Source organism: Miscanthus floridulus, chromosome 10, assembly GCF_019320115.1.
Source record: "Miscanthus floridulus cultivar M001 chromosome 10, ASM1932011v1, whole genome shotgun sequence".
Lineage (NCBI taxonomy): Eukaryota > Viridiplantae > Streptophyta > Magnoliopsida > Poales > Poaceae > Miscanthus > Miscanthus floridulus.
Genome location: NC_089589.1, coordinates 12,581,437 through 12,605,402, shown reverse-complemented (window position 1 = coordinate 12,605,402; position 23,966 = coordinate 12,581,437). Strand labels below are relative to the sequence as shown.

The 23,966-nt window shown below is 44.7% G+C and overlaps 2 protein-coding genes and 1 long non-coding RNA gene across 3 annotated transcripts; all 3 read left to right on the top strand.

Annotated features, from left to right (window-relative positions):
- The first annotated feature begins 12,395 nt into the window (after nucleotides 1-12,395).
- LOC136488025 (protein Rf1, mitochondrial-like) lies at nucleotides 12,396-13,055 on the top strand. Its single transcript, XM_066485081.1, has one exon. It carries the CDS (start codon nucleotides 12,396-12,398, stop codon nucleotides 13,053-13,055), a length of 660 nt encoding a protein of 219 aa, XP_066341178.1.
- Nucleotides 13,056-13,438: 383 nt separating this feature from the next.
- On the top strand, nucleotides 13,439-15,099 carry LOC136486405 (uncharacterized). The gene is made up of 4 exons (XR_010766789.1): nucleotides 13,439-13,531; nucleotides 13,609-13,670; nucleotides 14,562-14,653; nucleotides 14,824-15,099. It is a non-coding gene; the product is annotated as an uncharacterized lncRNA (long non-coding RNA).
- Nucleotides 15,100-17,162: 2,063 nt separating this feature from the next.
- LOC136484981 (uncharacterized) lies at nucleotides 17,163-19,434 on the top strand. The gene is made up of 7 exons (XM_066481936.1): nucleotides 17,163-17,282; nucleotides 17,581-17,643; nucleotides 17,919-18,027; nucleotides 18,155-18,318; nucleotides 18,450-18,738; nucleotides 18,894-19,039; nucleotides 19,137-19,434. The coding sequence occupies exons 2-7, from the start codon at nucleotides 17,616-17,618 to the stop codon at nucleotides 19,289-19,291; spliced, it is 891 nt and encodes a 296-aa protein (XP_066338033.1). The 5' UTR covers nucleotides 17,163-17,282; nucleotides 17,581-17,615; the 3' UTR covers nucleotides 19,292-19,434.
- The last annotated feature ends 4,532 nt before the right edge of the window (nucleotides 19,435-23,966 follow it).

The window sequence follows — 23,966 nt, the reverse complement described above, 5'->3', positions numbered from 1 at the left end:
GGGAGGCGAAAGTCTCAGAAATTATTATCGACGATTCGGCGAACTACGGGCTCAAGTGCATGACATCACCGAACGAGAAGTAATTGAAGCTTTCTCTCACGGAATCATGGCCAGGTGGCAATTTCAAGATTTCTGCAAAGAAAATCCGAGAAACAATGAAGAATTCAGGTGAACAGTGGAAAAGATGATTACCGCAGAAGAAAAAACACGAGAGAGGTTTCCGGATAGAAGCAACCAGGACAGCACGGACAAGCAAAATCATTGAAATAGCAGACATCAAGAAAGGAAACGTAGACCAGACAATACCGTGGCGATGGCCGACAAATCAAAGAAGTTTTCCAAACCCAGAAGATATGATGACATTGAAAACATACGTTGCCCATTGCACCCTAATGGGAGGCACACCATCGGAAATTGTTACACTTTCAATGATCGATACGCAAGAAAAGATAGTAAGGAGAACACCAAAGAGGACAATCAGAAAAAAGATGAAGACAACCACGAGGACAAAGGATTCCAAAAACCCAGGGGAACGGTAGCAGTGATCTTCTCAGGGGCTCCAGATTACAGAAGCAAACATCAAGAAAAACTAGCACTACGGACTATCATGACAGCAGAACCAGCTACACCCAGATATCTCAATTGGTCACAGTATCCTATCCAATTTACCAGAGAAGACCAATGGACTAGTGTGGGAAACGCAGGCCATTATCCACTGGTTCTAGATCCAACTATTGCTGGTATGACTGTCACCAAAGTATTAATCGATGGGGGAGCCGGACTCAACATGATCTTTTCGGAAACACTAAGGAAGATGGGACTACAACTCGCCGGGATGATCACACCAACAAGCACACCTTTTTATGGAATAGTACCCGGCAAAGCAGCCATGCCACTCGGACAAATTACTCTACCAGTCACTTTTGGAACACCCTCAAACTACCGTACGGAATTCATCAAATTTGAGGTGGCGGACTTTGAGTCATCATACCACGCGATTCTTGGACGACCAGCACTAGCAAAATTCATGGCGATACCGCATTACCCGTATTTGCTGCTCAAGATGCCAGGGCCTAATGGAGTACTTTCCCTTCGAAGTGACCTGAAACGCGCCTTTGACTGCGATGTTCAAGCAATCCAGATTGCAGCCAGAGCACAAGATGACCAAAGTAGAAAAGAAATAGCCACAATTGCTGCAGAGATAAGCCAAGAAGAATTAGAAATACCGGCTAAAAAGCCCAGCATCATCACGCCACCAAAAGAAGGCGACGTCAAGCAGATCGACCTGGGTACTGGCGATACCTCCAAGACGGCCACTATCAGTGCTCACCTCTCGGCAAAATAGGAACGCGCGCTCACCAACTTTCTTCGGGACAACAAAGATATCTTCACTTGGAAGCCGGCCGACATGCCAGGGGTCCCAAGAGAGTTGGCTGAGCACAGAATTGATGTTAATGAAAGCTCCAAGCCTATAAAGCAACGGCTACGACGATTCTCACCCGACAAAAAAGCAGCGATTAAAAAAGAAATCACAAAACTGATGGCAGCCGGATTCATTAGAGAAATCCTTCATCCAGACTGGCTAGCAAACCCGGTCCTTGTGCAGAAGAAGAACACAAACAAGTGGCGTATGTGCATCGACTACACAAATCTCAACAAACATTGCCCAAAAGATCCGTTCGGGCTACCATGCATTGACCAGATAGTCGACTCAACAGCAGGGTCTGCACTATTATCCTTTCTCGATTGCTATTCAGGGTATCACCAGATCGCATTAAAGGAACAAGACCAGAGCAAGACATCTTTTATTACTCCGTTTGGTGCTTACTATTACAAGACCATGTCGTTTGGACTAAAGAACGCCGGTGCCACATACCAAAGAGCTATCCAAACTTGCCTTGGGGATCAAATCGGTGAAAATGTGGAGGCATACGTGGATGATGTAGTGGTGAAAACAAAGAACCCAGACACTATGATTGAAGATTTAGAGCAAACATTTGAAAACTTGAAGAGATGGAGATGGAAGTTGAACCCAAATAAATGTGTATTCAGAGTTCCTTCAGGACAACTACTCGGATTTTTGGTCAGTCAGCGCGGGATTGAAGCCAGCACCAAGCAAATTCGAGCTATAACAGAAATGGGTCCACCTAGAAGTATCAAAGATGTACAGAAACTAACAGGATGCATGGCGGCCCTCAACCGTTTCATATCAAGACTCGGCGAAAAGGGGTTACCTTTCTTTAAACTACTAAAGAAGATAGACAAGTTTGAATGGACAAAGGAGGCCGACGAAGCTTTCAAGAAACTTAAGGCATACCTCACATCCTCACCAATTCTCACACCCCCCAAGGAAAGACGAAGACATGATGTTATACATTGCGGCGACTACTGCTGTGGTCAGCACGGCAGTAGTCGTAGAAAGAGAAGAAGAAGAACGCGTGTATAAAGTACAACGACCTGTATATTACATCAGCGAAGTATTATCTGAATCAAAGATACGGTACCCGCATGTACAAAAACTACTCTACGCCCTATTGATCACTTCACGCAAGCTTCGCCACTATTTTGAAAGCCACCAGATCACAATAGTGATAGACTTCCCGCTCGGAGACATCTTACACAACAGAGATGCAACGGGACGCATATCAAAGTGGGTAGTCGAACTCGGAGCTCTTAACATCAATTTCACCCCGCGAAAGGCAATCAAATCTCAAGCCCTTGCCAATTTTGTGGCCGAGTGGACAGAGATTCAACAGCCTTTATCAGATACAATCCTTGACCACTGGAAGATGTACTTTGATGGGTCACTCAAACTAGGCGGAGCCGGAGCAGGCGTCCTCCTCATTTCCCCAGAAGGAAAACAACTCAAGTACGTCCTTCAGATATTATGGCAAGCTACAAATAACGAAGCAGAATATGAAGCCCTCATCCACGGGCTACGAGTGGCAATTACCCTCGGAATAAAAAGATTACTCGTATACGGCGATTCAGCAGTAGTCATCAACCAAGTCAACAAAGATTGGGATTGCACCAAAGAAAACATGGGTGCTTACTGTGCTGAAATACGGAAACTTGAAAAACATTTCCAAGGATTAGAAATTTTACACGTCCTACGCGATTCCAACATTGCAGCAGATGTCCTTGCCAAGCTCGGATCAGACAGAGCGAAGGTTCCACCCGACGTATTCATAGAAGAGCTATCAGTTCCCTCTATCAAACAACCCGGTGAAACAACACATGAAATTTAGGCTAAAAGCGTTCAGATCTTGGTAATCAACACTTCATGGAGCCAAGTTTTCATCGACTATATCAAAGAAAACAAATTGCCAACAAATAAGGCAGAAGCCACCCAAGTTGTTCGCAGAAGCAAAAACTACGTTCTAGTAGGAGATAGACTTTACAGAAGAGCGGCATCATCAGGAGTACTCCTAAAATGTGTCTCATTTGAAGAAGGTAAAGAGATCCTAGACGAAATACACTCAGGTTGCTGTGGAAATCATGCCGCCTCAAGAACACTGGTTGGCAAAGCATTTCGCACCGGATTCTACTGGCTAACCGCTTTGAAAGACGCAGAAGAGCTTGTCAGAAGATGCAAAGGTTGCCAAATGTTTGCAAGACAAGCCCATGTACCAGCTCACAATCTTGTCTGCATCCCACCCGCTTGGCCTTTTTCCTGCTGGGGGCTGGATCAAGTAGGACCCTTGAAGAAAGCAAAAGGCGGCTTCGAGTACATCTTTGTAGCAATCGACAAGTTCACCAAGTGGATTGAATACAAACCACTCGCGAAATATAGCGCAACCAAAGCAGTCGAGTTCATCCAAGACATTATGCACCGCTTCGGCATGCCCAATCGAATCATCACAGATCTAGGCTCCCCCTTCACAGCTACAGAATTCAAGAGCTGGGCACAAGACTGTGGTTTCAGTATAGACTATGCGTCTGTTGCACATCCAGAAGCCAACGGACAAGTAGAAAGGGCTAATGGACTCATACTAGCCGGATTAAAACCAAGGTTATACGAAGAACTAGTGGACTATGGGTCCAAATGGATTGAAGAATTACCGAAAGTAGTATGGGGGCTACGAACTTAAATAAGCAGAGCAATAGGCTACTCACCCTTCTTCCTAGTTTACGGGTCAGAGGCCGTACTACCCGCCGACTTGATCTGGACATCACCAAAGATAGAACAATACGATGAAGGAGAAGCAGAACACACAAGAAGATTAGAACTCGATAGCTCAGAAGAAGTCAGAGTAAATGCTACCCTCCAATCAGCCAGATACCTACAAGGTTTAAGACGGCACTACAACAAGAGTACCCATCCTCGATCACTACAAGTCGGAGACTTAGTGCTAAGAAGGATACAAAAGACTGACGGACGACATAAGCTACTCAGTCCATGGGAAGGTCCATTCATTGTCACAAAAGTCACCAGACCAGGCACATACAAGTTAATAACCGAAGATGGAAAAGAAGTCAGCAATACATGGCACATCAGCCAGCTAAGAAGATTCTACGCGTAAAAACAACTCAAGAAAAAACAGACATGCAAGCCACAAGGGACCAACGTTCACAATCAACGAAGGACAATATTCTTCAACAACATATGTATTAGTTTATATTCATGATCAATAAAGATGATATTCATCCACAGCATGTCTTGTCATGACTTCCAACGTGTTGTTTTCCCGAAACAAAAAGCAAAATGGCTGAAAACATGCCTGAGCATCCCGGCCGAGAGCAAAATAGCTGAAAAGATGCTTGAGCCCGCCGATGAGGGTAGCTAAAAGCTAACACCCGAAACAAAAAGCAAAATGGCTGAAAACATGCCTGAGCATCCCGACCGAGAGCAAAATAGCTGAAAAGACGCTTGAGCCCGCCGATGAGGGTAGCTAAAAGCTAACACCCGAAACAAAAAGCAAAATGGCTGAAAACATGCCTGAGCATCCCGGCCGAGAGCAAAATAGCTGAAAAGACGCTTGAGCCCACCGATGAGGGTAGCTAAAAGCTAACACCCGAAACAAAAAGCAAAATGGCTGAAAACATGCCTGAGCATCCCGGCCGAGAGCAAAATAGCTGAAAAGACGCTTGAGCCCGCCGATGAGGGTAGCTAAAAGCTAACACCCGAAACAAAAAGCAAAATGGCTGAAAACATGCCTGAGCATCCCGGCCGAGAGCAAAATAGCTGAAAAGACGCTTGAGCCCGCCGATGAGGGTAGCTAAAAGCTAACACCCAAAACAAAAAGCAAAATGGCTGAAAACATGCCTGAGCATCCCGGCCGAGAGCAAAATAGCTGAAAAGACGCTTGAGCCCGCCGATGAGGGTAGCTAAAAGCTAACACCCGAAACAAAAAGCAAAATGGCTGAAAACATGCCTGAGCATCCCGGCCGAGAGCAAAATAAGCTGAAAAGACGCTTGAGCCCGCCGATGAGGGTAGCTAAAAGCTAACACCCGAAACAAAAAGCAAAATGGCTGAAAACATGCCTGAGCATCCCGGCCGACAGCAAAATAGCTGAAAAGACGCTTGAGCACACCGATGAGGGTAGCCAAAAGCTAACACCTAAAACTAGTCGACCGAAATTGAACTTCAAAAGACCCTCCAGCTCTTCATTCTGAAAAGCAAGAGGCTCGAGGGCTACATCCAGATAGGAATACTTTTTCCTCAGAAAAGCACAAGCGCCACTTGGAAAAGCATTCGGATGCCGAAGTTCATCAAGGCAACATTCTATGCCGAGTCATTTTTACATAGCGTGGACGAAAGGTTATCAACACAAAGATTTACATCTAACAAGTCATAGCGTGGACAAAGCACTCGACGGATCACAAAAGAGGAAGAAAAGAAAAGTACTCGACAAATCGAGGGGTCTCGTCAGGATAACGCACAGAGTTGTTCTGCGGAGCAGAGACGAAAACGGGACAAAGTACTCAGCAAGTCAAGTAACTTCGACCACACCCAGGCAAAGAATACATCAACAAAAATAAAGAATCTTCATTTAAAGAGGAGTGTAATATTACAAGGGGATGGTCAATCGGATCAGGCATTGTCATCAGAAAGGGAAATGTCAATATTTAGACTGTCTACAACCCTACTGGCTAAACCTTCGACCTCAGGCTCCATCCTCTCAACGGCGTCAAGGTATTCTTGGCTTTCAGCTTCCTCTGCTATCTTGGACAGAGGCGCCTCTAGAGCAAGGACCCGGACCTGGGCCAGCACATTCTTGGTACATACTTGAGCACACTTCTTCGCAAACTCTTGGAAACGAGTCGGAATCTGGGGAATGAACTGCGCCCAAGATTGCCCGTCATCCGCTGGAGTCCGGAGAACATCGGCTACTGAACGAAAAGATTTCCACAAAACGTTCCAATTTTCCGTAGCCGTCGCCAGCTTCCCGGACAAGCCTTCAATAGTTTTTTGGGCCTGCACAAGATCTCTGTCAGCTCTGCGCCTAATCAGCTTAGCAAGGGCGAGTTCTTCCTCAGCATGAGTAATTACCTCCTCAGCCTTATTATGACTAGAGCGGACAAGAGCCTTCATTTCATCGATACTCTCCGAGAGCTTCTGCTTCTCAACTCGGAGAACTAGACAAGACACCCAAGAACAAGTCAGCGAAAAAAGAAGTCAAAATACAAGAAGAAACAGGCAGAACCCGCAGCACCTTTGCATTCATTCTTCATAGACTCCACCGCGGCATCTCTCTGCTTCTCCGTCTCCACAACCCGGGCACGAAGGGTCTTCTCCTCCTTTTGGTGCATTTGACGCTCTGTCTCCAACTCAGCCCGGAGAAGGTCGAGATCGGCTTTCAGAGCGTCCACCTCAGAAGACAACTTTCTCTCATTCTCAGATGAGAAAAGAAGCCAGAATGATCACGAGAGAAAGACTGAGCAAAGAGAGGCAAAGAGAGACAAGACGTAAGGACAGAAGAAAAACAAGCACGCAAAAAAGGAGTGGCAGTAAAACCTACCTGGAGCTTTTCACCAAAAGAAGTTGCGAGGGTCGACAAGCTCCCCCAGGCTATGGTCAGCTTCGATAACCGATGGGTGGCATCGAACTGCTGCACCACGTCATCGGAAAAAGAGGGACCGCCGGAAGCAAGAGAAGGGGAAGGAGAGGCCGGCTGGGGCGAAGAAGGAGCGACCAAAGCAACCTCCAAGGAAGCCGGAGCCAAACCCTCAGAAGGACCCGGCACGACGGCCACAGTCACCTCCGGAGCAGCCAAGTCCGCAACTTCGCTAGATAGCTCCGAAGCCCCCGCAGCAACTTCATCAACAGAATGTTGTGAGTCCTGAGGCTCAGAACTCGTTGGCACGGCGGGAGGCAGAGAAGAAGTCGATGAAGAAATGAGAGAAGACGAAACACTGAAAAGTGATAAAAGGAAGCACCGATAAGAACCAGAAGAAGGGAGATAGAAGCCAAAAAGATAAAGCTAGAATCTACTCACCCAACCACTTTCTTCTTCGCGAAGCCAAAAGAAGGCCTCGCAGGGGGAACCACGACGGCGAAAACATCCCCGCCACCCGGCAATGGGAGCGGGATAGCCGACAACGGAGCCGCGGAAGAAGCCGGGGCTGGAGCCGTGGAAGAACTCCGCACTGGAGGAACGGTAGAGCTCGGTACCGAGGCTACCAAAGAACTCAACACCGGAGCTTCAGAAGAAGTCGGCACGGGAGCCTCGGAAGAACTCACACCCGACCTCCGATTACTTCAAAAAGTTCAAGACTAAAAGTCAAGACAAAGAGGAGAAATTCAATGCAACAAGAATATGAAAAACAACTCACCGCCGCATGATGAGGGGTACTTCATCATCCTCTTCTTCCTCAGCCAAGGAAACCAGAGCACCTGCTGCAAAGAGGATAAAAAGTACTCGGTTCAAGAGAGAAACAGGAAAATAAAGGAACAAAGAGTATTAAATGTGCTCACCTAAGAGCATGCTAGCAACAACTGGAGTACCTGAGGGAGTACTTGGTTTGCGAGGCTTCTTGGAGACAGGCAGGCCAGATGAAGACCCATCCGTTCGCCCCCTCTTTGGGACACTGCGAGGACCGCGAGGGACTAGACGAGGAACATATTCTTCATATACGTCAACAAATCCGGAAGAAACCCTAGGAAGGGCGGTAGAGGTTTGGGACATACTAATTGCAGAAGTTCCAGCAAGTTTATCCCCAGTCTCCGCCATGGCGGGGAGAGCATCAAGAGGGATCGGGTCGACAAAGTTCTGCCCAAGCTCCTGCAAAAAAAGGATAAAACACCGAGACAAAGAAAAGCTAAGCAAGAACAGACGCAGCAAGAGTACATAAAGTACTCAAACAAAAAGATAGACAACTCACAGCTGGGGGCGGGTTGTTAGCTGAGAACTCGGAGACAGCAGGAGGAATGATGCTCACTCCTTTCAACATCTTCTGGAGACGCTCGAGTACCTCCTCACCGGTCAGCTCAAGAGCTGGGACCATGCGTGAAGGATCCTCGGCCCCAGAATACTCGAAGCCAAGGTGCTCCCGCTCTTTCAAAGGTTGAACCCGGCGACAAAGAAAGCTCGAAACAATACCGAAGCCGGTCAAACCCTACTGTTTCAGCATACTAATCCTATCAAGGAGTGGCTGGATCACTTGAATCTCAGCAGGTGACTCAAGTTTCTTGTCCCATCGATCATTTACCATAGGACCAGATCTAGAGTGGACGACAAGGGAAGGGATCAAATTGGCAGCGTAAAACCACTCGGCACGCCAATCTTTTACAGAATCGACCAGGTCATAGTCAAAAAACTTAATCTTGAGACCCTGACGAAACTAAATCCCACAACCGCCAAGAACACTGGTTTCTTCACGGCGGGGTTGAGGTTTCAGACGAAAGAAAAAGCGAAAAAGAGATAGAGAAGGAGGGATTCCAAGGAAAGCTTCACAAAGATGAATGAAAACAGAAAGATGGAGAACGACATTGGGGGTTAGATGGTTCAGACCAACCCCGAAATAACCAAGAAACTGATGAAGGAAGGTGGAAGCAGGAAGGCAAAGTCCGGCGCGGACAAAGGAAACGAAGAGGACAATCTCACCAGGACCTGGAGCTAGAACCCGATGCTCGCCCGGAACTCTCCATTCAGCGATGACTTTACTTTGGATCAAGCCGTCGCTAACGAGCTCGCGCAGCTGGTCTTCGCTTGTTGTTGGAGCTGGCCAAACCTTCTGAGCAGCCCTCATGGCCACGAACTCCTGGTTTTCGATCAAAGAAAGGGATGACTCCTCGTCCACGAAGGTCGCCTGTGACTTGCTTGCAGTTTTCTTCTTTCCCATGAACTGGCGGAAGCAAAGAAGGCACTAGGGAAGAGGAAGCTAGGATGATGGTGCTCGGGTGACAGCGACGATGACGGCGGCGGATTTCTGAAAGCTAGGGTTTAAAGGCAAGAGCTAGGCAGCAAGGGAAAGGAAGATAAAAGGTCTTTAAATAGATTTTCCAGTAATAAAAATGGCCCACAAGGCCCGTTAAAACACAGTGTGAGAACGCAACGGTCCATTTATCGACGCAGCTAAAACGACGGAGGGCACAAATCCACACAACGGTACGAACCAACGGGCAGATTTCAGACTTATCCATCCGACACCACGGCAGGGCTATCAGATCGCTACAAGAACAACTCGTCGAACCAAGAAGAAAGAAAGGGCTACCTCACAAGGAATGAAGGAACCCGGTTATTTAAGAAAGAACTCAGTAATCCTATGAACGAACAGGGATCACAGCAGAAAAGTAAAAGACAACTCAGAAGACAAGATTCGTTACATTACAAGCGACTTCAAAAATAGAAGATTACAAATCTTACAAGACCCAACGAACTCGGCACCACAAAAAGCAAAGTAGCAAAGAGGAACGCAGACACGGCTAGGCTCTGGAACGACTACGTGTCCCAAATTGCTACTCGGAAGGACAAACCGCCATCAGCTACACTATTTTCTTCAAAGGACGGACGCAGTGCATCCAAGGCGGAAATCGGCAGCATGGCAAGACAACATGGAGCAGAGAAGGCCGGCGGGCATCTGTCTACCCAAGACCGATGTGATGCTGGATATGATGTTGATCTGCACCAGACAGTCTCAGGACAGGCGACGAGGATCAACCCAGAGCTGCCCGATGAAGAAACGAAGCCCACATCACAAGACTTCCTCCAACTACCGCCACGTACATCCTGGCACAATGCTGTCGCGGGATTAGCCTACCTCTAATCCCTATCACAAGACTTCCTCCAGCTACGACAAGACACACAGGAACTACAAAATATGCCCGGGGGCTGCTCTACTTCACAAACTACCATGTTCATGACCACGAAGGTTTCAACAGAATGTCCAATGGATGAAAACAAGCACTCCGGGACAGTATTTATAGACCAAAGGAGCGGCGCACATGGACTAGGAGTACCAACGAAATAAGCCTAACAAAGGACACAGTGAAAAGACAGGACTCAATAATAGATGACTCAGGCGAGAGGAAACAGTACTCGAAGACGGGCATATTCGAAAGAATATACCATCACAGTACAACCCGTGAACAAAAGGCATTTACACTCAACCACCACCATACAACTATATCTGACAACAGCAGACTATCAAAGAATACGCCAAGACCTCGCATCCGAGTTCTTCCTGAACAAAACAACACGGATATACGCTCGGGGGCTCGGCCAGCATCATAGCTTAATCAACACTAAGCTAGGGAGCTCGGCCTTCATTTCAACTACTCCCGGAGGCTCGGAACCAAAGACAAAGGACCAAGAATACAAGAGACTCAAGACTACAACGACGACGACACATCAAGACTCTTCTCTTCATCCGACTTCTTTTCTAAAGAGAAGAACTCGAAGAAAGCATGGGGCTACGGGATACATAGCCCTAGAATTTTTTGAAGACAAGAATCTGGACCCTCCAACTTTTGCAAGCACCCACCCAAAAAGAACCCGGACATAAGCTTAAGCTCGGAGGCTGCATGCCGCGAAACTACTCGGATGATGGTTTAATCCAAGACTAAAGGGCCGCTTCGGAAAGATACCGCAAAACTACTCGGATGATGACATAATCCAAGTCTCGGGGACTACTTCAGAACACAAATTTTCAAACAACATAAAGGTTCAAGACCCTCCAACTTTTTGTTCCAAATAGCAAGAGGCTCGGGGGCTACACTCAGTGAGTGCACTTTTTCTTCGAAAAAGCGCACGTCACCAAAAGACTTCCTCAACACAGACCACTTTAAGACATTACGACAAAAAGAACCCGGAACAAGCCATATTCGAGTTCTTTTTGATAAAGCTTCAACGGACAATCAGAGCAACTTCAAGACAAGATCCTCCAGCTCCTTGTTCCAAATAGCAAGAGGCTCGGGGGCTACAACCAGATGGATGTACTTTTTCTTCAAAAAGCACTCACCACTCGAAGATCCCAAAAAGCGCTACAAGGTTTCACTCCAGAAAGCACTCGGATGACATTTTGTTCCTACTCAACAAGACTTGAAGGAGCAAAGCGAGACTTTCAGAGCTCAACCATGAAGTGCTCGGGGGCTTGTCGATGCGGGACCCACAGGATACCCCGCAAGGGAGAGAGAAGATCTAGTCCAACTAGGATTCTTCCCATGTAATCTTAGTAGTAGAACTATTAAGTAATCCTACTAGGAAATCTCATTGCAAACCGACTAGGACTCTGGCCTCCTGACTATATAAAGGAGGGCAGGGCTCCTGAGAGAAGAGGACGACAATTGTACAATACAACATATCACGATCAATCCAACGCAAAGGCTAACGCCGACTGGACGTAAGGTTATTACTCGATCTATGATCGAGGGCCTGAACCAGGATAAATCGACTGTCTCTTGCGTTAACCATCGAGTTCAGCATACGCCGAAGCCCGAACATACTGCCCCGGGTACCCCCGTGGCAGGCTATCGGTGGTGAAACATCGACAAAGACTTAGTAGCATACGTGCACCCTCTTTCTCTCACTCTCTCACTCTTGTAAGGCCGTCCCCTTCATCTATAAAAGGGGATGCGCTCTCTCCCAATAAGGACGATCAACACACACACGATCGATTCAACACACAACAATAGAACCACGAGGCTCGAACCTCGAGCACACAGTTGAGTAGCAACCGAGCTCTCAGCGTCCATTCGACCTTTCCATCAGAGACTTGGGACATGTCCCTCTCTCGCCCGTTTGTAACCCCACAGCAAACTTCGAGCACCTGGGTTCAGTAATAAAGTCACCGACCGACTCAAACTGGACGTAGGGCACGTTGTCTGAACCGGTATAAACCATGTGTCATTGAGTGCTAGGCCACATCCGATCATAACGTACGGCAAAACGACAAATATTTACTAGTTGGTCATTTTTCGCACCGACACAATGCATATTGTCTTTTCCGAGAAATGTTGATCAAGGGAGTTATGCCTGGAGTTGTGACTTACAATACTATACTGCATGGTTTGTTTCGAACCGGGAGATTTGCTGAAGCAAAGAAACTCTACCTCAATATGATTAAAAGTGGGAAACAATGGGACATTTGCACATACAACATAATTCTAAATGGGCTTTGCAAAAACAATTGTGTTGATGAGGCATTCAAAAATTTTTGGAGCCTGTGTTCTAACGATCTTCAACTTGACATTATTACTTTCAACATCATGATTGATGCTTTGTTCAAAGGTGGAAGAAAGGAAGATGCCATGGATTTGTTTGTTGATATCCATGCTAATGGTTTGGTTCCAAATGTTGTGACCTACCGCTTAATAGCAGAAAATCTCATAGAAGAAGGATCACTAGAGGAGTTCGATCGCCTGTTTTCAGCAATGGAAAAGAGTGGTACTGCTCTAGACTCACGAATGTTAAATGCTCTAGTTAGGAGGTTGTTTCATATAGGTGACATAAGCAGGGCTGTGCCCTACCTCTCCAAACTTGATGAGAAGAACTTCTCACTTGAGGCTTCCACTACTTCCATGCTTATATCACTTTTCTCGAGGGAGGAATATAAGCACCATGCAAAGTCCCTGCCTGAAAAGTATCGTTTCTTCAATGATGCCAACAAATGAGTGTTGAAAAGAAAAGAGTTCAGTTTTTTGGGCCATGCTCTGTGGTGTGCTTTGAATGATGAAATTATTTAGAGATATTCTCTCATGACCATATCACGAGTCACTGAAAAATATATGTACACTTGTTATGGTTTGGTACCCCAAAATTTCAATGCTACCCTAGTGGCCTGGTGTTCTGTATGCAAATACATCTTTACTTTATATTCTCTTACCGAAGAATCTGCTAAATATTCTCTTGCTTACAAATTGAGCTGACATTAAAAAAAATTGTATTCTGGAAACTGCTGTGTTCATTTAGGTTTTAGTTTGCCCTTACACCATTTTTGTCTGATTCTATCCAGTCCTTTGATTTTCTTCCATATATTGAACCTCATGTGGCAATAATGGGTGATGCCTGTTGGAAGAGGATATTTATCTCATGAGTGATACAAGTGTTAGCAATGGAGGAGGTAATATGCGCGCACACACACTAGGAGGTTGGTATTATAATCTACTTGCCAGCATCAGATGCTCTCCAAAGGAAGGAAATTACAGAGGAGTTCTTCAATTACAGGAGCCTGACACAAGCAAATCTCGGATGATTATTCTGCATATGAACACTGTGCCAAAATTGAGGTACCAATTTCTACTGCTAGTTTCAAGATTTTTTTCAGACACTTTCTGTTCTTGCCTTTTAGCCTACCCCAACTTGCTTGGGACTGAAAGGCTATGTTGTTGTTGTTGTTTTTTTTTGTTCTTGCCTAGACATCTTTTAACACATGAATGAAAATAGCATCAGTCTGGTTACTTTCAAAAGGTATGACCTCTTCACCTGCACGAATACCTGGCTGAACTCTTTACATCTGGATAAATTTCATGCCTGGTTAGCAGATAGAAGCTGGCTAGCTGATCAAACCAACTACTGAAACATCGATTTCAGTTTACAGTTGAAGCTGGCTAGCAGATTGATCCATTGCCCCTTATTTTCAATTTTAAGTCTATTGCTTTGCTAGGCAGACTTCAGACAATGTAATGTACAAGTATGCACTATGTGAAGTACACTTGATAACTCCATATTAAAATTTTGCATTAACTGCTTGCTAACAATCTTCTGTTCTAGTGTTCCAGTGGTGGAAAAGAACATAACTATAATTTGTAAGCATAGTTTCAGCAGTTTCTTCATTTTAGATAGACAGAGCTTATTAAGTACAAATGGTCACCTTCATAATATCCAAAAATTCACTTCTATATTTGATATATATGCGGTGAGTTAAGGATGCCTTGCATTTCCTATCTGCACAGATTGATGCACTTAGCACTGGAAAATTGGTAGCAGCTAGAATCTAATATGGTAGCAATAATTAAGTAGTACCTTGGAAGAGAGTACAGCTCCTGTGAGTTTTGCCCGAATGAATCATGCTATAATTTCAGAGACTAAAATTTCACTGATATTATAAAGGAAATGACAGACTAAAATTTCACTTTGAAGTAAACTTTTGATGGAATATTTATAATCTCACAACACAGTCTCTGCAAGTATGACCCAAGATGATGAAAAGTCTGAACATCTTGCTGCCATGAAATGTTTCAAGAAGATGCTTTTTCCTGAAAGCATATAAGTATGTACACTCTTTCCCTTCCTGTTTCCTGAAAGCATATAAGCACATAAGTTTGAACATTTTGGGTCAGTGTCATTTTGTGGATGACGCCTTTCCTGTTTTGATGTTATATGCGTGATAGCTGGTTGCTGTTAATTAGCTAAGATCTCAGATGATCTTGTTTCTTGCAGTTATGACTACCTTGTGGAGCAGAAGATCAATATGAGGAACATGTTACCTATCTAGCAAGCTGTTGTTATGATCATGTCTCAGGTCATGATTCCTTGTAATGTTGGCCATGATACTCTGTAACTATGAGACCTGTCAGCTGTTGTTCTGTGAAACCGCAGACCAATTATATGGTTCTTTGATTATAGACCAGTTGCTTGATTCTAGACTTGTGGTCTGTACATTTTTTCTCAAGTGTGAACTCTTTTCTTGCAGTGTGAGCTGATGTTGCTGAGTGCAAGCTGCTGCCGTGGGTATGAACTAGATGCTTGTATGAAATGGTAAACTAGTATGAACATGCTGCTTGTATGAACCGGAGAACTGCTACTGTGAATATGTGTTATCCTTCATAGTACGTATTAACTGTACAATGATCCTATGGAGCTGCAAGAACCAGTTCCACCGACCAATGGGATGGTGACTTCAGATTTGTTGCTCAAAATAAAGCAGAGAAAACAAATTGGTGATTCAATCTGTAGCAACAGCAGCAAACTACAACTTTACTGACTATATTTTTTTAAATCCTACTGCCTCTATTCCAAAAAGAATTCATTCTAGGTTTAAACTAACTCAAAATTTTCTTGAAGTTGACTAGGTTTATCAAAAATATTATCAATATTTATATCTCTAAATATTTTTATTATAAAAATATACTCCATAATTCATCTAATGATACTCATTACGCATTAAAAGTATCAGTACATTTTTGTTTGTATGTATCCTTTTTAGAACAGAGTGAGTTACCTCCAAGTGTGCTGCACTTAGCTATGGAAGCAATTAAGCAAATCATGTTCTTGGTACAATAGCCCAAATAAACTTAACGTGTGTTCTCCATGACCTCATAAAAAAATAATTGAACCTAATAAATAGCGACCAAATGAACTTAACATGTGTTCTCCAAGAGTAAAATTAATTGAACCTAATAAACACCACTTATCCACTCCTGGCAACCTGCTCGCTAAACTCGGTTTGAAGTTAAGTCTCAAACAATTCAGGAGACGTAGTTGACTTTCTAAATAAGATTGTGTTAATTTTGAAAAAAAAAGCCTAAGAAATGTAGTTGAGTTGTTATCCACCTTTGGACGGCTCCCACCCTAAAGTGGCGCGGGGAGAAAGAATAGAGATGGGTCCCATCGTGAAGCCTCGAGTTCCATCCAAAAGAGGGGAGTTTGCTAGTAGAGATCCTGGGGCTAGGAACGTTGGCGTCTCCCTGCTAGCCACCACGCTTAAGTCATACATATATTCATCTCAATCCATATGTATTGGAGTGAATTACGGTGGAACTTAGTTTAATTTCCACCACAATCCACTCTAACACGTGTGTATTGATATAAATACATATGTATCCAAACAAGCCCTCGTAACGCCTGCACGGGAGGTGTCGTAACAACCTCACGCTCCACCTCCTTTCCTCCTCCTCGTCCGTCAGGGGGGGGGGGGCGCTTGTAGACTACGCCTCCACGAGCACCCAATGACGTCCCTGAATCTGTCTCTTCAGCTACCACCCTCACAACGTTCACTCCTGTTCGAGCACCAAAACAGGTGACTCTTGGCCACCACGTCCGTCCTCGCTCGCAGTAGCAGCCACGGTCACCATTCTTGGAGGACGCGTAGATAGAGTAGCGGCAACGTCTTTTTCCTCATAGCGGCACTAGTGTTTGAGGTTTGATTAGGTGGAGAGTAATGGAAAAGTGATTAAATCTAAGGCTTTACTTGGCACAGTTCAGCTTCACTAACGAAGCAGCCTTTTTGGATTTAGCTCCACGAGCAACTCTACTGGTGAGCTAAAACTATTTGATGAACCGTTTAGCAAAACAACTTCATATGACAGATAAAAAAGATTAAATATTCAAAATATCCTTATCTTTATTGTCCTCCTCTCCTATTTCTCTCACTTCTCTCTCGACGCCTCACGTTCTTCTCCGATAATGGTGCCCGGCGGCTGCTCACTCGCGCTCCCGTGGCCAAGGCTGCGCATCCTGGCGACCGAGCCCACGCATGCCCTGGTGGCCCAGCTGAGTGGCTCTACGACGACGCGCCTTTATCCTCCCCGCGGAGCAAATCTGACTTCGACACATGATGGGGCTCGTTAGTGCAAGATGAAGCTCATTTGCAAAAGACTCGTTTGGCACAATGCAAAACAACTGCAAAACAACTCATAAAGCTAATGGAGAAGCTGAAAAAAAAGGTCTAGAGAAAAGGCATTTTAGCGTGTGCACGCTATTTCCAATTGCAAGATAGCAAACGGGAAAGGCCAAAGTTCAATAATGGTAAAATCTTAATTTTTCCTTTTTTTTACGTTCAATGACAGAGACCTCGTGTGCATAAAACCTACCCCTGGCTTCCGCTCCAACTCTCAAAACAATCTCGCGGCGAGCACTTCGTTCCAAGCCTCCGTTCGACGCCGCCGAACCATCGCGACGTGAGTTCGTCTTCCCAAACCCCGGTCTCTCTCGCCGCTTCGGTGTTTCCTCTTCCGATCCGTCGGAAAGCTTGCTCCTTTCGTTTACTGCGATCGTGGAAAGTGAAGGAATAAGAGAGAGATATACCCTGATAAATCTTGTTCTCACGTAAGCAAGATTTATTTATTAGGGTATCTCATTTGACATTCTGGACCATGCAGTTGTTTTCTTATGCGGTTCTGATCTATGCAGCCTTCATTGTTTCGCAGTGCAAAATTAGATTTATCGACACTCAACTATCATATATCTCAATTGCAGAGGAATAATTCCTGGACCGGAGGAGCCGCAGAGCCATGGGCAACTGCTGTGTCGCTGGTGCTTGTAAGATCTCTTTTTTTTACTTTTCTATCTTATTCTACACATCGCTGTGCTAGTTTGTAGTTCTTCATAGTCATGTTTGGCTGATAGCAATGCACATTGCGGCTGCGCCAATGGATGGATCGTCACGGGCAACTTAACTCACTATGGCCTTTGCTCTATTTGGAATTCTTTTGTATGAGTGTTTATAGTTTAGTTTAAATCTTCCATGCTGTTCTCCCATTCACTGTTTCACAATCAGTCCCGGGGCATAATGTGGCTGACACCTTGTTCTCCAGCGTCAGACATGGCAACGTTTAAGTGGAGCATCGACAACTTTTCCTCCCTTCTTGACAAGGGTGAAGGATGGACAAACTCTAGAGTGTTTAAGATCATGGGCCATGCCTGGTATGGATTGCAGTTGCAGCTATCCTTTTCGACTCTTCATTTTGTTGCATCACTTAGTTCTTACAACTAGAGCTGCTCCATATATATAGTTTGGTTCATATCCTGGTCTGTCATGACTTCTTTGCAGGCACTTGAAACTGGATCCAATGGACAGAAACAGCTGTGATGAAGAGTGTGTCTCCCTCAGGCTTCAGCTGTCTAAAACTTCAGTGGAACCCAACACTATCGTTGACGCATCTTTCAGATTGATCATATATGATCAGTTATATGGAAAGGATAGTGAACATCACGGTAAAGTAGCAGACTGCACCTGGGAAAAAAACTACCAGAATGTTTTAAACTTGGCTCCATACCTTCCTATTTCCTAGTAAGATTTCCCAGCCATTACTTGTTTCGATGAATTGCTATACTTTGTTGTGCAGTGAGCCATACTTTCCAGACTGCAAGCACAAGTTCTGGCAAGTCATGCATGATTAAGCTTGCGGCACTGAAGAATTCATCTGGATTCCTCGTCAAAAACAACTGCGTCTTTGGTGTCAAGTTCATTAAAGTTGTCACCACAAAAGCAAAGACGACATCAGAGAAACTCTTTGTCAAGAATGCGAGCACCTTGCCCGAGGCCAAAGCTGCTTACACCTGGTGCATTGCGGACTTCTTTGGAATGGAGAACCCAGGGTACTCCCCGGAGTTCACAGCCGGTGGATACAAATGGTAGGGTGATTTCATCTGGATTTCCTTGCCTTCATTCAAAACATGGTTTAAATGCCACTCGGTGCATTTGAGCACCAGAGATTGGGAGGAGTTGCACTCATTTAGGCATGATCGGTTCCATTGCGGGGTTTTACATTAATCCTCCAATCTTGCAGGTCGATTCGCCTCGATAAAGAAGAAAACCACATCTCCTTGTACCTGAAGAAGATGATAAATGATCTCCCCGAAGACTCTGCCGTCCTGGTTGAATTCACCTTATCCATCAAAAACCAGGAAGGTGGCAAGCATTTGGAAAAAAAAGGTTTGCTATTTAGTACAAATTTGCTCAATGGATAGGTCTCCGGATGCTAAATTGTTTTCACATATTTAAACCCTTCTTTTGCTGTTGGGAATTGCAGGCCTGACCCAGTTCTCAAACAATGATCCAACCTGGGGATGGGAGAAGGTTGTTTCGATGGAGGATATTCAGGACTCATCAAATGGTTATCTCATCAAAACCAAGTGCTGCATTGAGGCTGATGTCACAACCGTTGGCTCCTCCAAGATGAAGTAGTTTCGGTAATTGTATCTAGTTGTGCCAAAAAATTACTTATCTCAAAAAATAGGCCCTTCATTCATTTTGTCAAGGACACCAAATGTTCATGCTTCTTGCATTTGGATGGGATCTTAATTTTGCTAAAATATGCAGCTGAGCGATTTTTGCAGCAGTCGTTGCTATCGAATTTTGTTAGCTCTGTTTCTCTTCTGAACAACACATTAGTTGCTACTCCTACTCGAAGTAATCTACTATGTTACTAAAAGTTACAAAAAGAGCTTAATTTTGTCGGTACTGAAAGTTTCACAGTATAAGAGTAGTTGCGACTACAAACATCTCCCATTAACATCATCAGTTGGTACTTGGTAGAAATACCACTTAACTCAGATTTAGCTTATGGGTTCAAAAAATAAAAAAATAAAAATCAGAGATTGTTTAAGATATATGGCACAGTAAACTCGCCAACAATTGCACAGATTTACAGTACACTGGTCAAAAGATGCATCACATACTACATTAAGAAGGGAACATAAAGAAGTCTTACAACGCGATTGCTCCATCCTATACTCATCGTGATCATACAAAAATACCACCACAGAAAAATACTGTGACCTCTACCTAAATTCAACAAAAGCAACACACCGTGAAAGATTGATCATGCTATCATCATCAACTAACAGGCATCTTCTCGAAACAAGAATGGAGCAACAAAACTCTGCCATGTTTAAGACTGAAGTATGTGCAGTGTCACTGCACCAATAGATAACTTTCTGGCCATGACCCTAGAGAGACGTAATCACAGAGGTTTTTATCCACACATACGCTCATCAAACATGTAGAGCAACAGTTTTGGATATATAGTTACAAATGATTCATTCGCCACATGGATACTACAAGGAGTATTATATAGCAGCACTAGTTTATACAACAATCATTCTAGGTGAGTTTAACAGCCAGCCTACTACATTACTTGACACTCAAATATAGTTGAAATCAGAAATTTGTATAGATCTTAAACAAAAACTCTTCCTTTATAGTATAATAAAAATAAATTCCTTATACTCAAATATGATTGAAATTGGAATTTTTTTACCTAGTTTTGGGATGAGATAAAATGGAGATAATGGCATGCCGTTAGTATATTGGATAAAATTTGAGTGAAAGGAAAAACGAAAATCACTTGGGTATACAGTCCATTCTTTATTTTTTCCCCTTCCGGACAATGATGTCTTGGACAATGAAAACCACTTTTTTATTAGAATATAAATGAACATCCTAATGAATTTATGTTTTTATGAAAGCTATTTTTTCATGGAAAACCTATGCATATGATATTCAAGTTCCTAAAATAAATAATTAAAAGTTTATTATTAATAAGCAAAGTTATAAAAGTTTGACTCAAACACCAAAACATCATACCATACAATTTGCTCCTGTTCCAATTACTTCTTACTAAACTATCTTTTGTTAGAATATAACACTCTTTTTAAGAAACCACAAAAAAATGATTTCAAATTGTTCGTTATAGATTTATTAAAAAACTATTATTTTAGTCCCTTCCTACGTGTAATTAAATGTTTGCAAATCTTGTTACTATGTGCTATCAATTTATTGCCTAGTAATGCTATTCTAAAGAAAACATTAAGCAGTGTAGTGTCAAGAGTTGTTGCAATAGCAGTTTGTTTTCGCTGAACTATATTATATATTATACAAGTTAGGATATTGGGTCTTAAGATGACTGTTGTTGAAGCCATTTTAAAAGATGAACTTGTTAGAGGTACCATACTGAAAAATCAAAAATCATATTTATAAGTACAAAACAAGTCGTGATAAATAAACCCGAGAAACATGGAAAGGAAAATTCCAAAACTATTCACAATAATGAACTGCCCTTTTGCTTGTTACTTGTGTGTTGGTTAAATAGCTTCGCTAGCTAGCGGTTTGTTTGGTATGGATGTAGTTTTTTTGGGGGGGGGGGACGTTCCTAAAGGATATTAAGGTCTTATTTGGCACATTTTCAAACGGTTCCAGTTTTTTCTATGGTAGTGAAGGAGAGGAGCCGGTAAAGTAAAAAAAAATAGTGATTTATTGACTTTTAATTTATTTCGAGAGAAGAGTGAAAAATAGTTCTTCATTATAGTGCATGACAAGTGGAACCATCTAGAGTTCTACCAAACAAGACCTGGATTCTAATTATGAGGTGAATAAGACTTCACCCTGATTTCTAAAAAAACTTTAGCAACGTCTGATTTTAAAATCATCTAGTAATAGAGATTCTCCGATTTCTCTTCCGAACTTATATTTTTGAACATTATTAGTCTTAAGAATTATATTACCATCACATCATACCATTTTTAGGGTATGTATCGGTGACAGCGCCCTCTCCTCGTGCTAGCCTTCTTCCTTCTCCTCGCGACCCCTTCTTCCTCGCACCCCACCTGCGCCTTCCTCCTCCTCGTGCCCCACCCAAACCTGCCTCAGGGGCGGTGTGGGGGGTACGACCCCGGATACCCATGGTAGACTACATGGGTCGCGCTGACAGGGGCGGTCCAGCCCACAAGACGAAGACTTACGGCGCACGGTACTGCTCGGCGTGTACCATAAGGCATCAAGGGCAATATCCTGAAGATGCTACGAGATCTGTTAGGATATGTTCGATCCCATAATTCCTGTAATCTGTTATTACTTACCGGTTATCTTCTAGATCTAACCGACTTATAACCCTACCCCTCAGCTATATAAGGCGGGTAGGGGACCTCTCAAAACACACGCAATATCATACGATAGCCAATATAAACCAACAGACCACAGGAGTAGGGTATTACGTCGTGTTGACGGCCCGAACCTGTCTAACTCTTGTGTCTCTGTTGCCTTCTTGTTCTGGATCACGCGCATCTCTGCTGATCAATCTACCTTCGTGAAATATCCCTCGGAGGACTGCCGATGATATTCTATCGACAGTTGGTGCGTCAGGTAGGAGTGTGCGTGCTGTTTCCATGATGAACAAGATGGTACGATTTGCAGGCTCTTTGTCCTCTTCGAAGCCCGACCAGATCTTTACGGTCGGATCGATCTCCTGGGTCATCAATGCTGATGGGGACGGAGAGATCATCAAGCCGGTGCAGATCGATTCTGCACAGACCACACCAGCACCTGCAACAGCAGATCCAATCTCAGAACCGCCTTTGAGGTCGTCTTCACCAATAACTCGCCGCCTACTCCCCCGCTATCCGAGGAAGCAGATCGACAACGACGATCTGATCGCGTTCATCGATCAGGTTGGCCAGAAGCTCGCCGACTGCCTCTCCATCACGAAATTGGCTCTGACCATTCTGGTTCAGCGCCGACCACCCTCTGACTCCGATCTATCAGAGGCTAATCGGGAAACTCTAGGGGTTACGGTCGCCACCCATCAGGACGCCCTAAGGGGCAAATTCGTCGACCAGGTGGAAGACATCTATCCTCTCACCGACCCGATCACCGCCCAGCTCTCACCGACTGTCAATATGCTACAAATCGGCCGACGTCCTAAAGCACCCCTCCACACCATCCTGGAGGAAAACATAGACTCCGAGTCCCAGGGCTCTATGGAGACTGTTGCTGAAACCGCTGCCGTCCAACCTCCTTTCCCACCATTCCGCGGAGGTGGAATTTTTAATGTCAGCGTCGACAGCCCTCCGCGGGATGGAGAAATCGATGAGGACCGCGCAGCTCGTGTCAACAGAAATGCCAACCGTGCGCAGCGCCGAGAAAATGAGGCCACCATTGTGCTAGCTGAGGCTGCTCACAACGGAGAGCAGCTCGAATTGCAAGGGAGGCCACGCCCACTCCGCTGCAACCTCAATGACGAATCCGTCCATGTCGACGGCCACGATGCCTACAAGACCCCAAGCGCCAACTTAGCTGTGGCCACTAATAAGCTCGCTCGGCTCAAGCAAACGCTAGAGGTCGCCAAGGTCGTCGCAATGCTTAAAGTTGCGCACTGCCAGGTCAACGAGACCCGCCAAGATCAGGGGCCTTCCTACTCACAAGCTTGAATCGCTGATCTGCCGGGCCAAGATCCAATCGCCACCCTGACAGAAGCCGTTACGCCGACCAGCATCGTGATGATGGACAACCCCTCAAGGGGGAGCTAGGGGCAACCGTAGTGACTACCCTCGCCAACATGACCAAGAAGTCAACCAAGATGTCCGAGCACACATCAACAACCTCCAGGATGCACGATGTCATATTGACAGACACCGTTTCTCTTGGCATAAAGAGGAAGTATGCTGGCATCAAGAATATGAGCAAGAATTCGGTAATCCGGATGCGGCCCTCTAGCCACTTAATGCTGGCAACGCCGCCGATCCAGACGGTGGCGATCCCGAAGGGCCCCGAGCATTCACAAGAGCACTCCGAACACTCCAGTGGCCCCATGGTTTCAAAATCACCGGGGTCGAGCCCTACGAGGGGTGGATGAACCCCATACAATGGCTACAAGCTTATGCCACCGCTGTGCGCACCGCTAGGGGAGAAACTAGTGTCATGGCAAACTATCTTCTCATCATGCTCACGCCAATCGCAATGAACTGGCTCATGAGCCTTGCGTCGGATTCCATCGGATCTTGGGAACATTTGAAGAAGGTCTTCACCAACAACTATATGGCTACGTGTACTCGGCCGGGAACCAAGCACGATCTGAATCAAATTT

What these genes read in the sequence shown, in the direction of transcription:
- LOC136488025 (XM_066485081.1), top strand. Translation starts at nt 12,396, where the DNA reads ATGTTGATCAAGGGAGTTATGCCTGGAGTTGTGACTTACAATACTATA.
- LOC136484981 (XM_066481936.1), top strand. Translation starts at nt 17,616, where the DNA reads ATGGGCAACTGCTGTGTCGCTGGTGCTT. An exon ending in ACAGCCGGTGGATACAAATG is followed by an intron (nt 18,739 to 18,893) that starts GTAGGGTGATTT and finishes CCAATCTTGCAG; the next exon opens with GTCGATTCGCCTCGATAAAG. An exon ending in CAAGCATTTGGAAAAAAAAG is followed by an intron (nt 19,040 to 19,136) that starts GTTTGCTATTTA and finishes TGGGAATTGCAG; the next exon opens with GCCTGACCCAGTTCTCAAAC.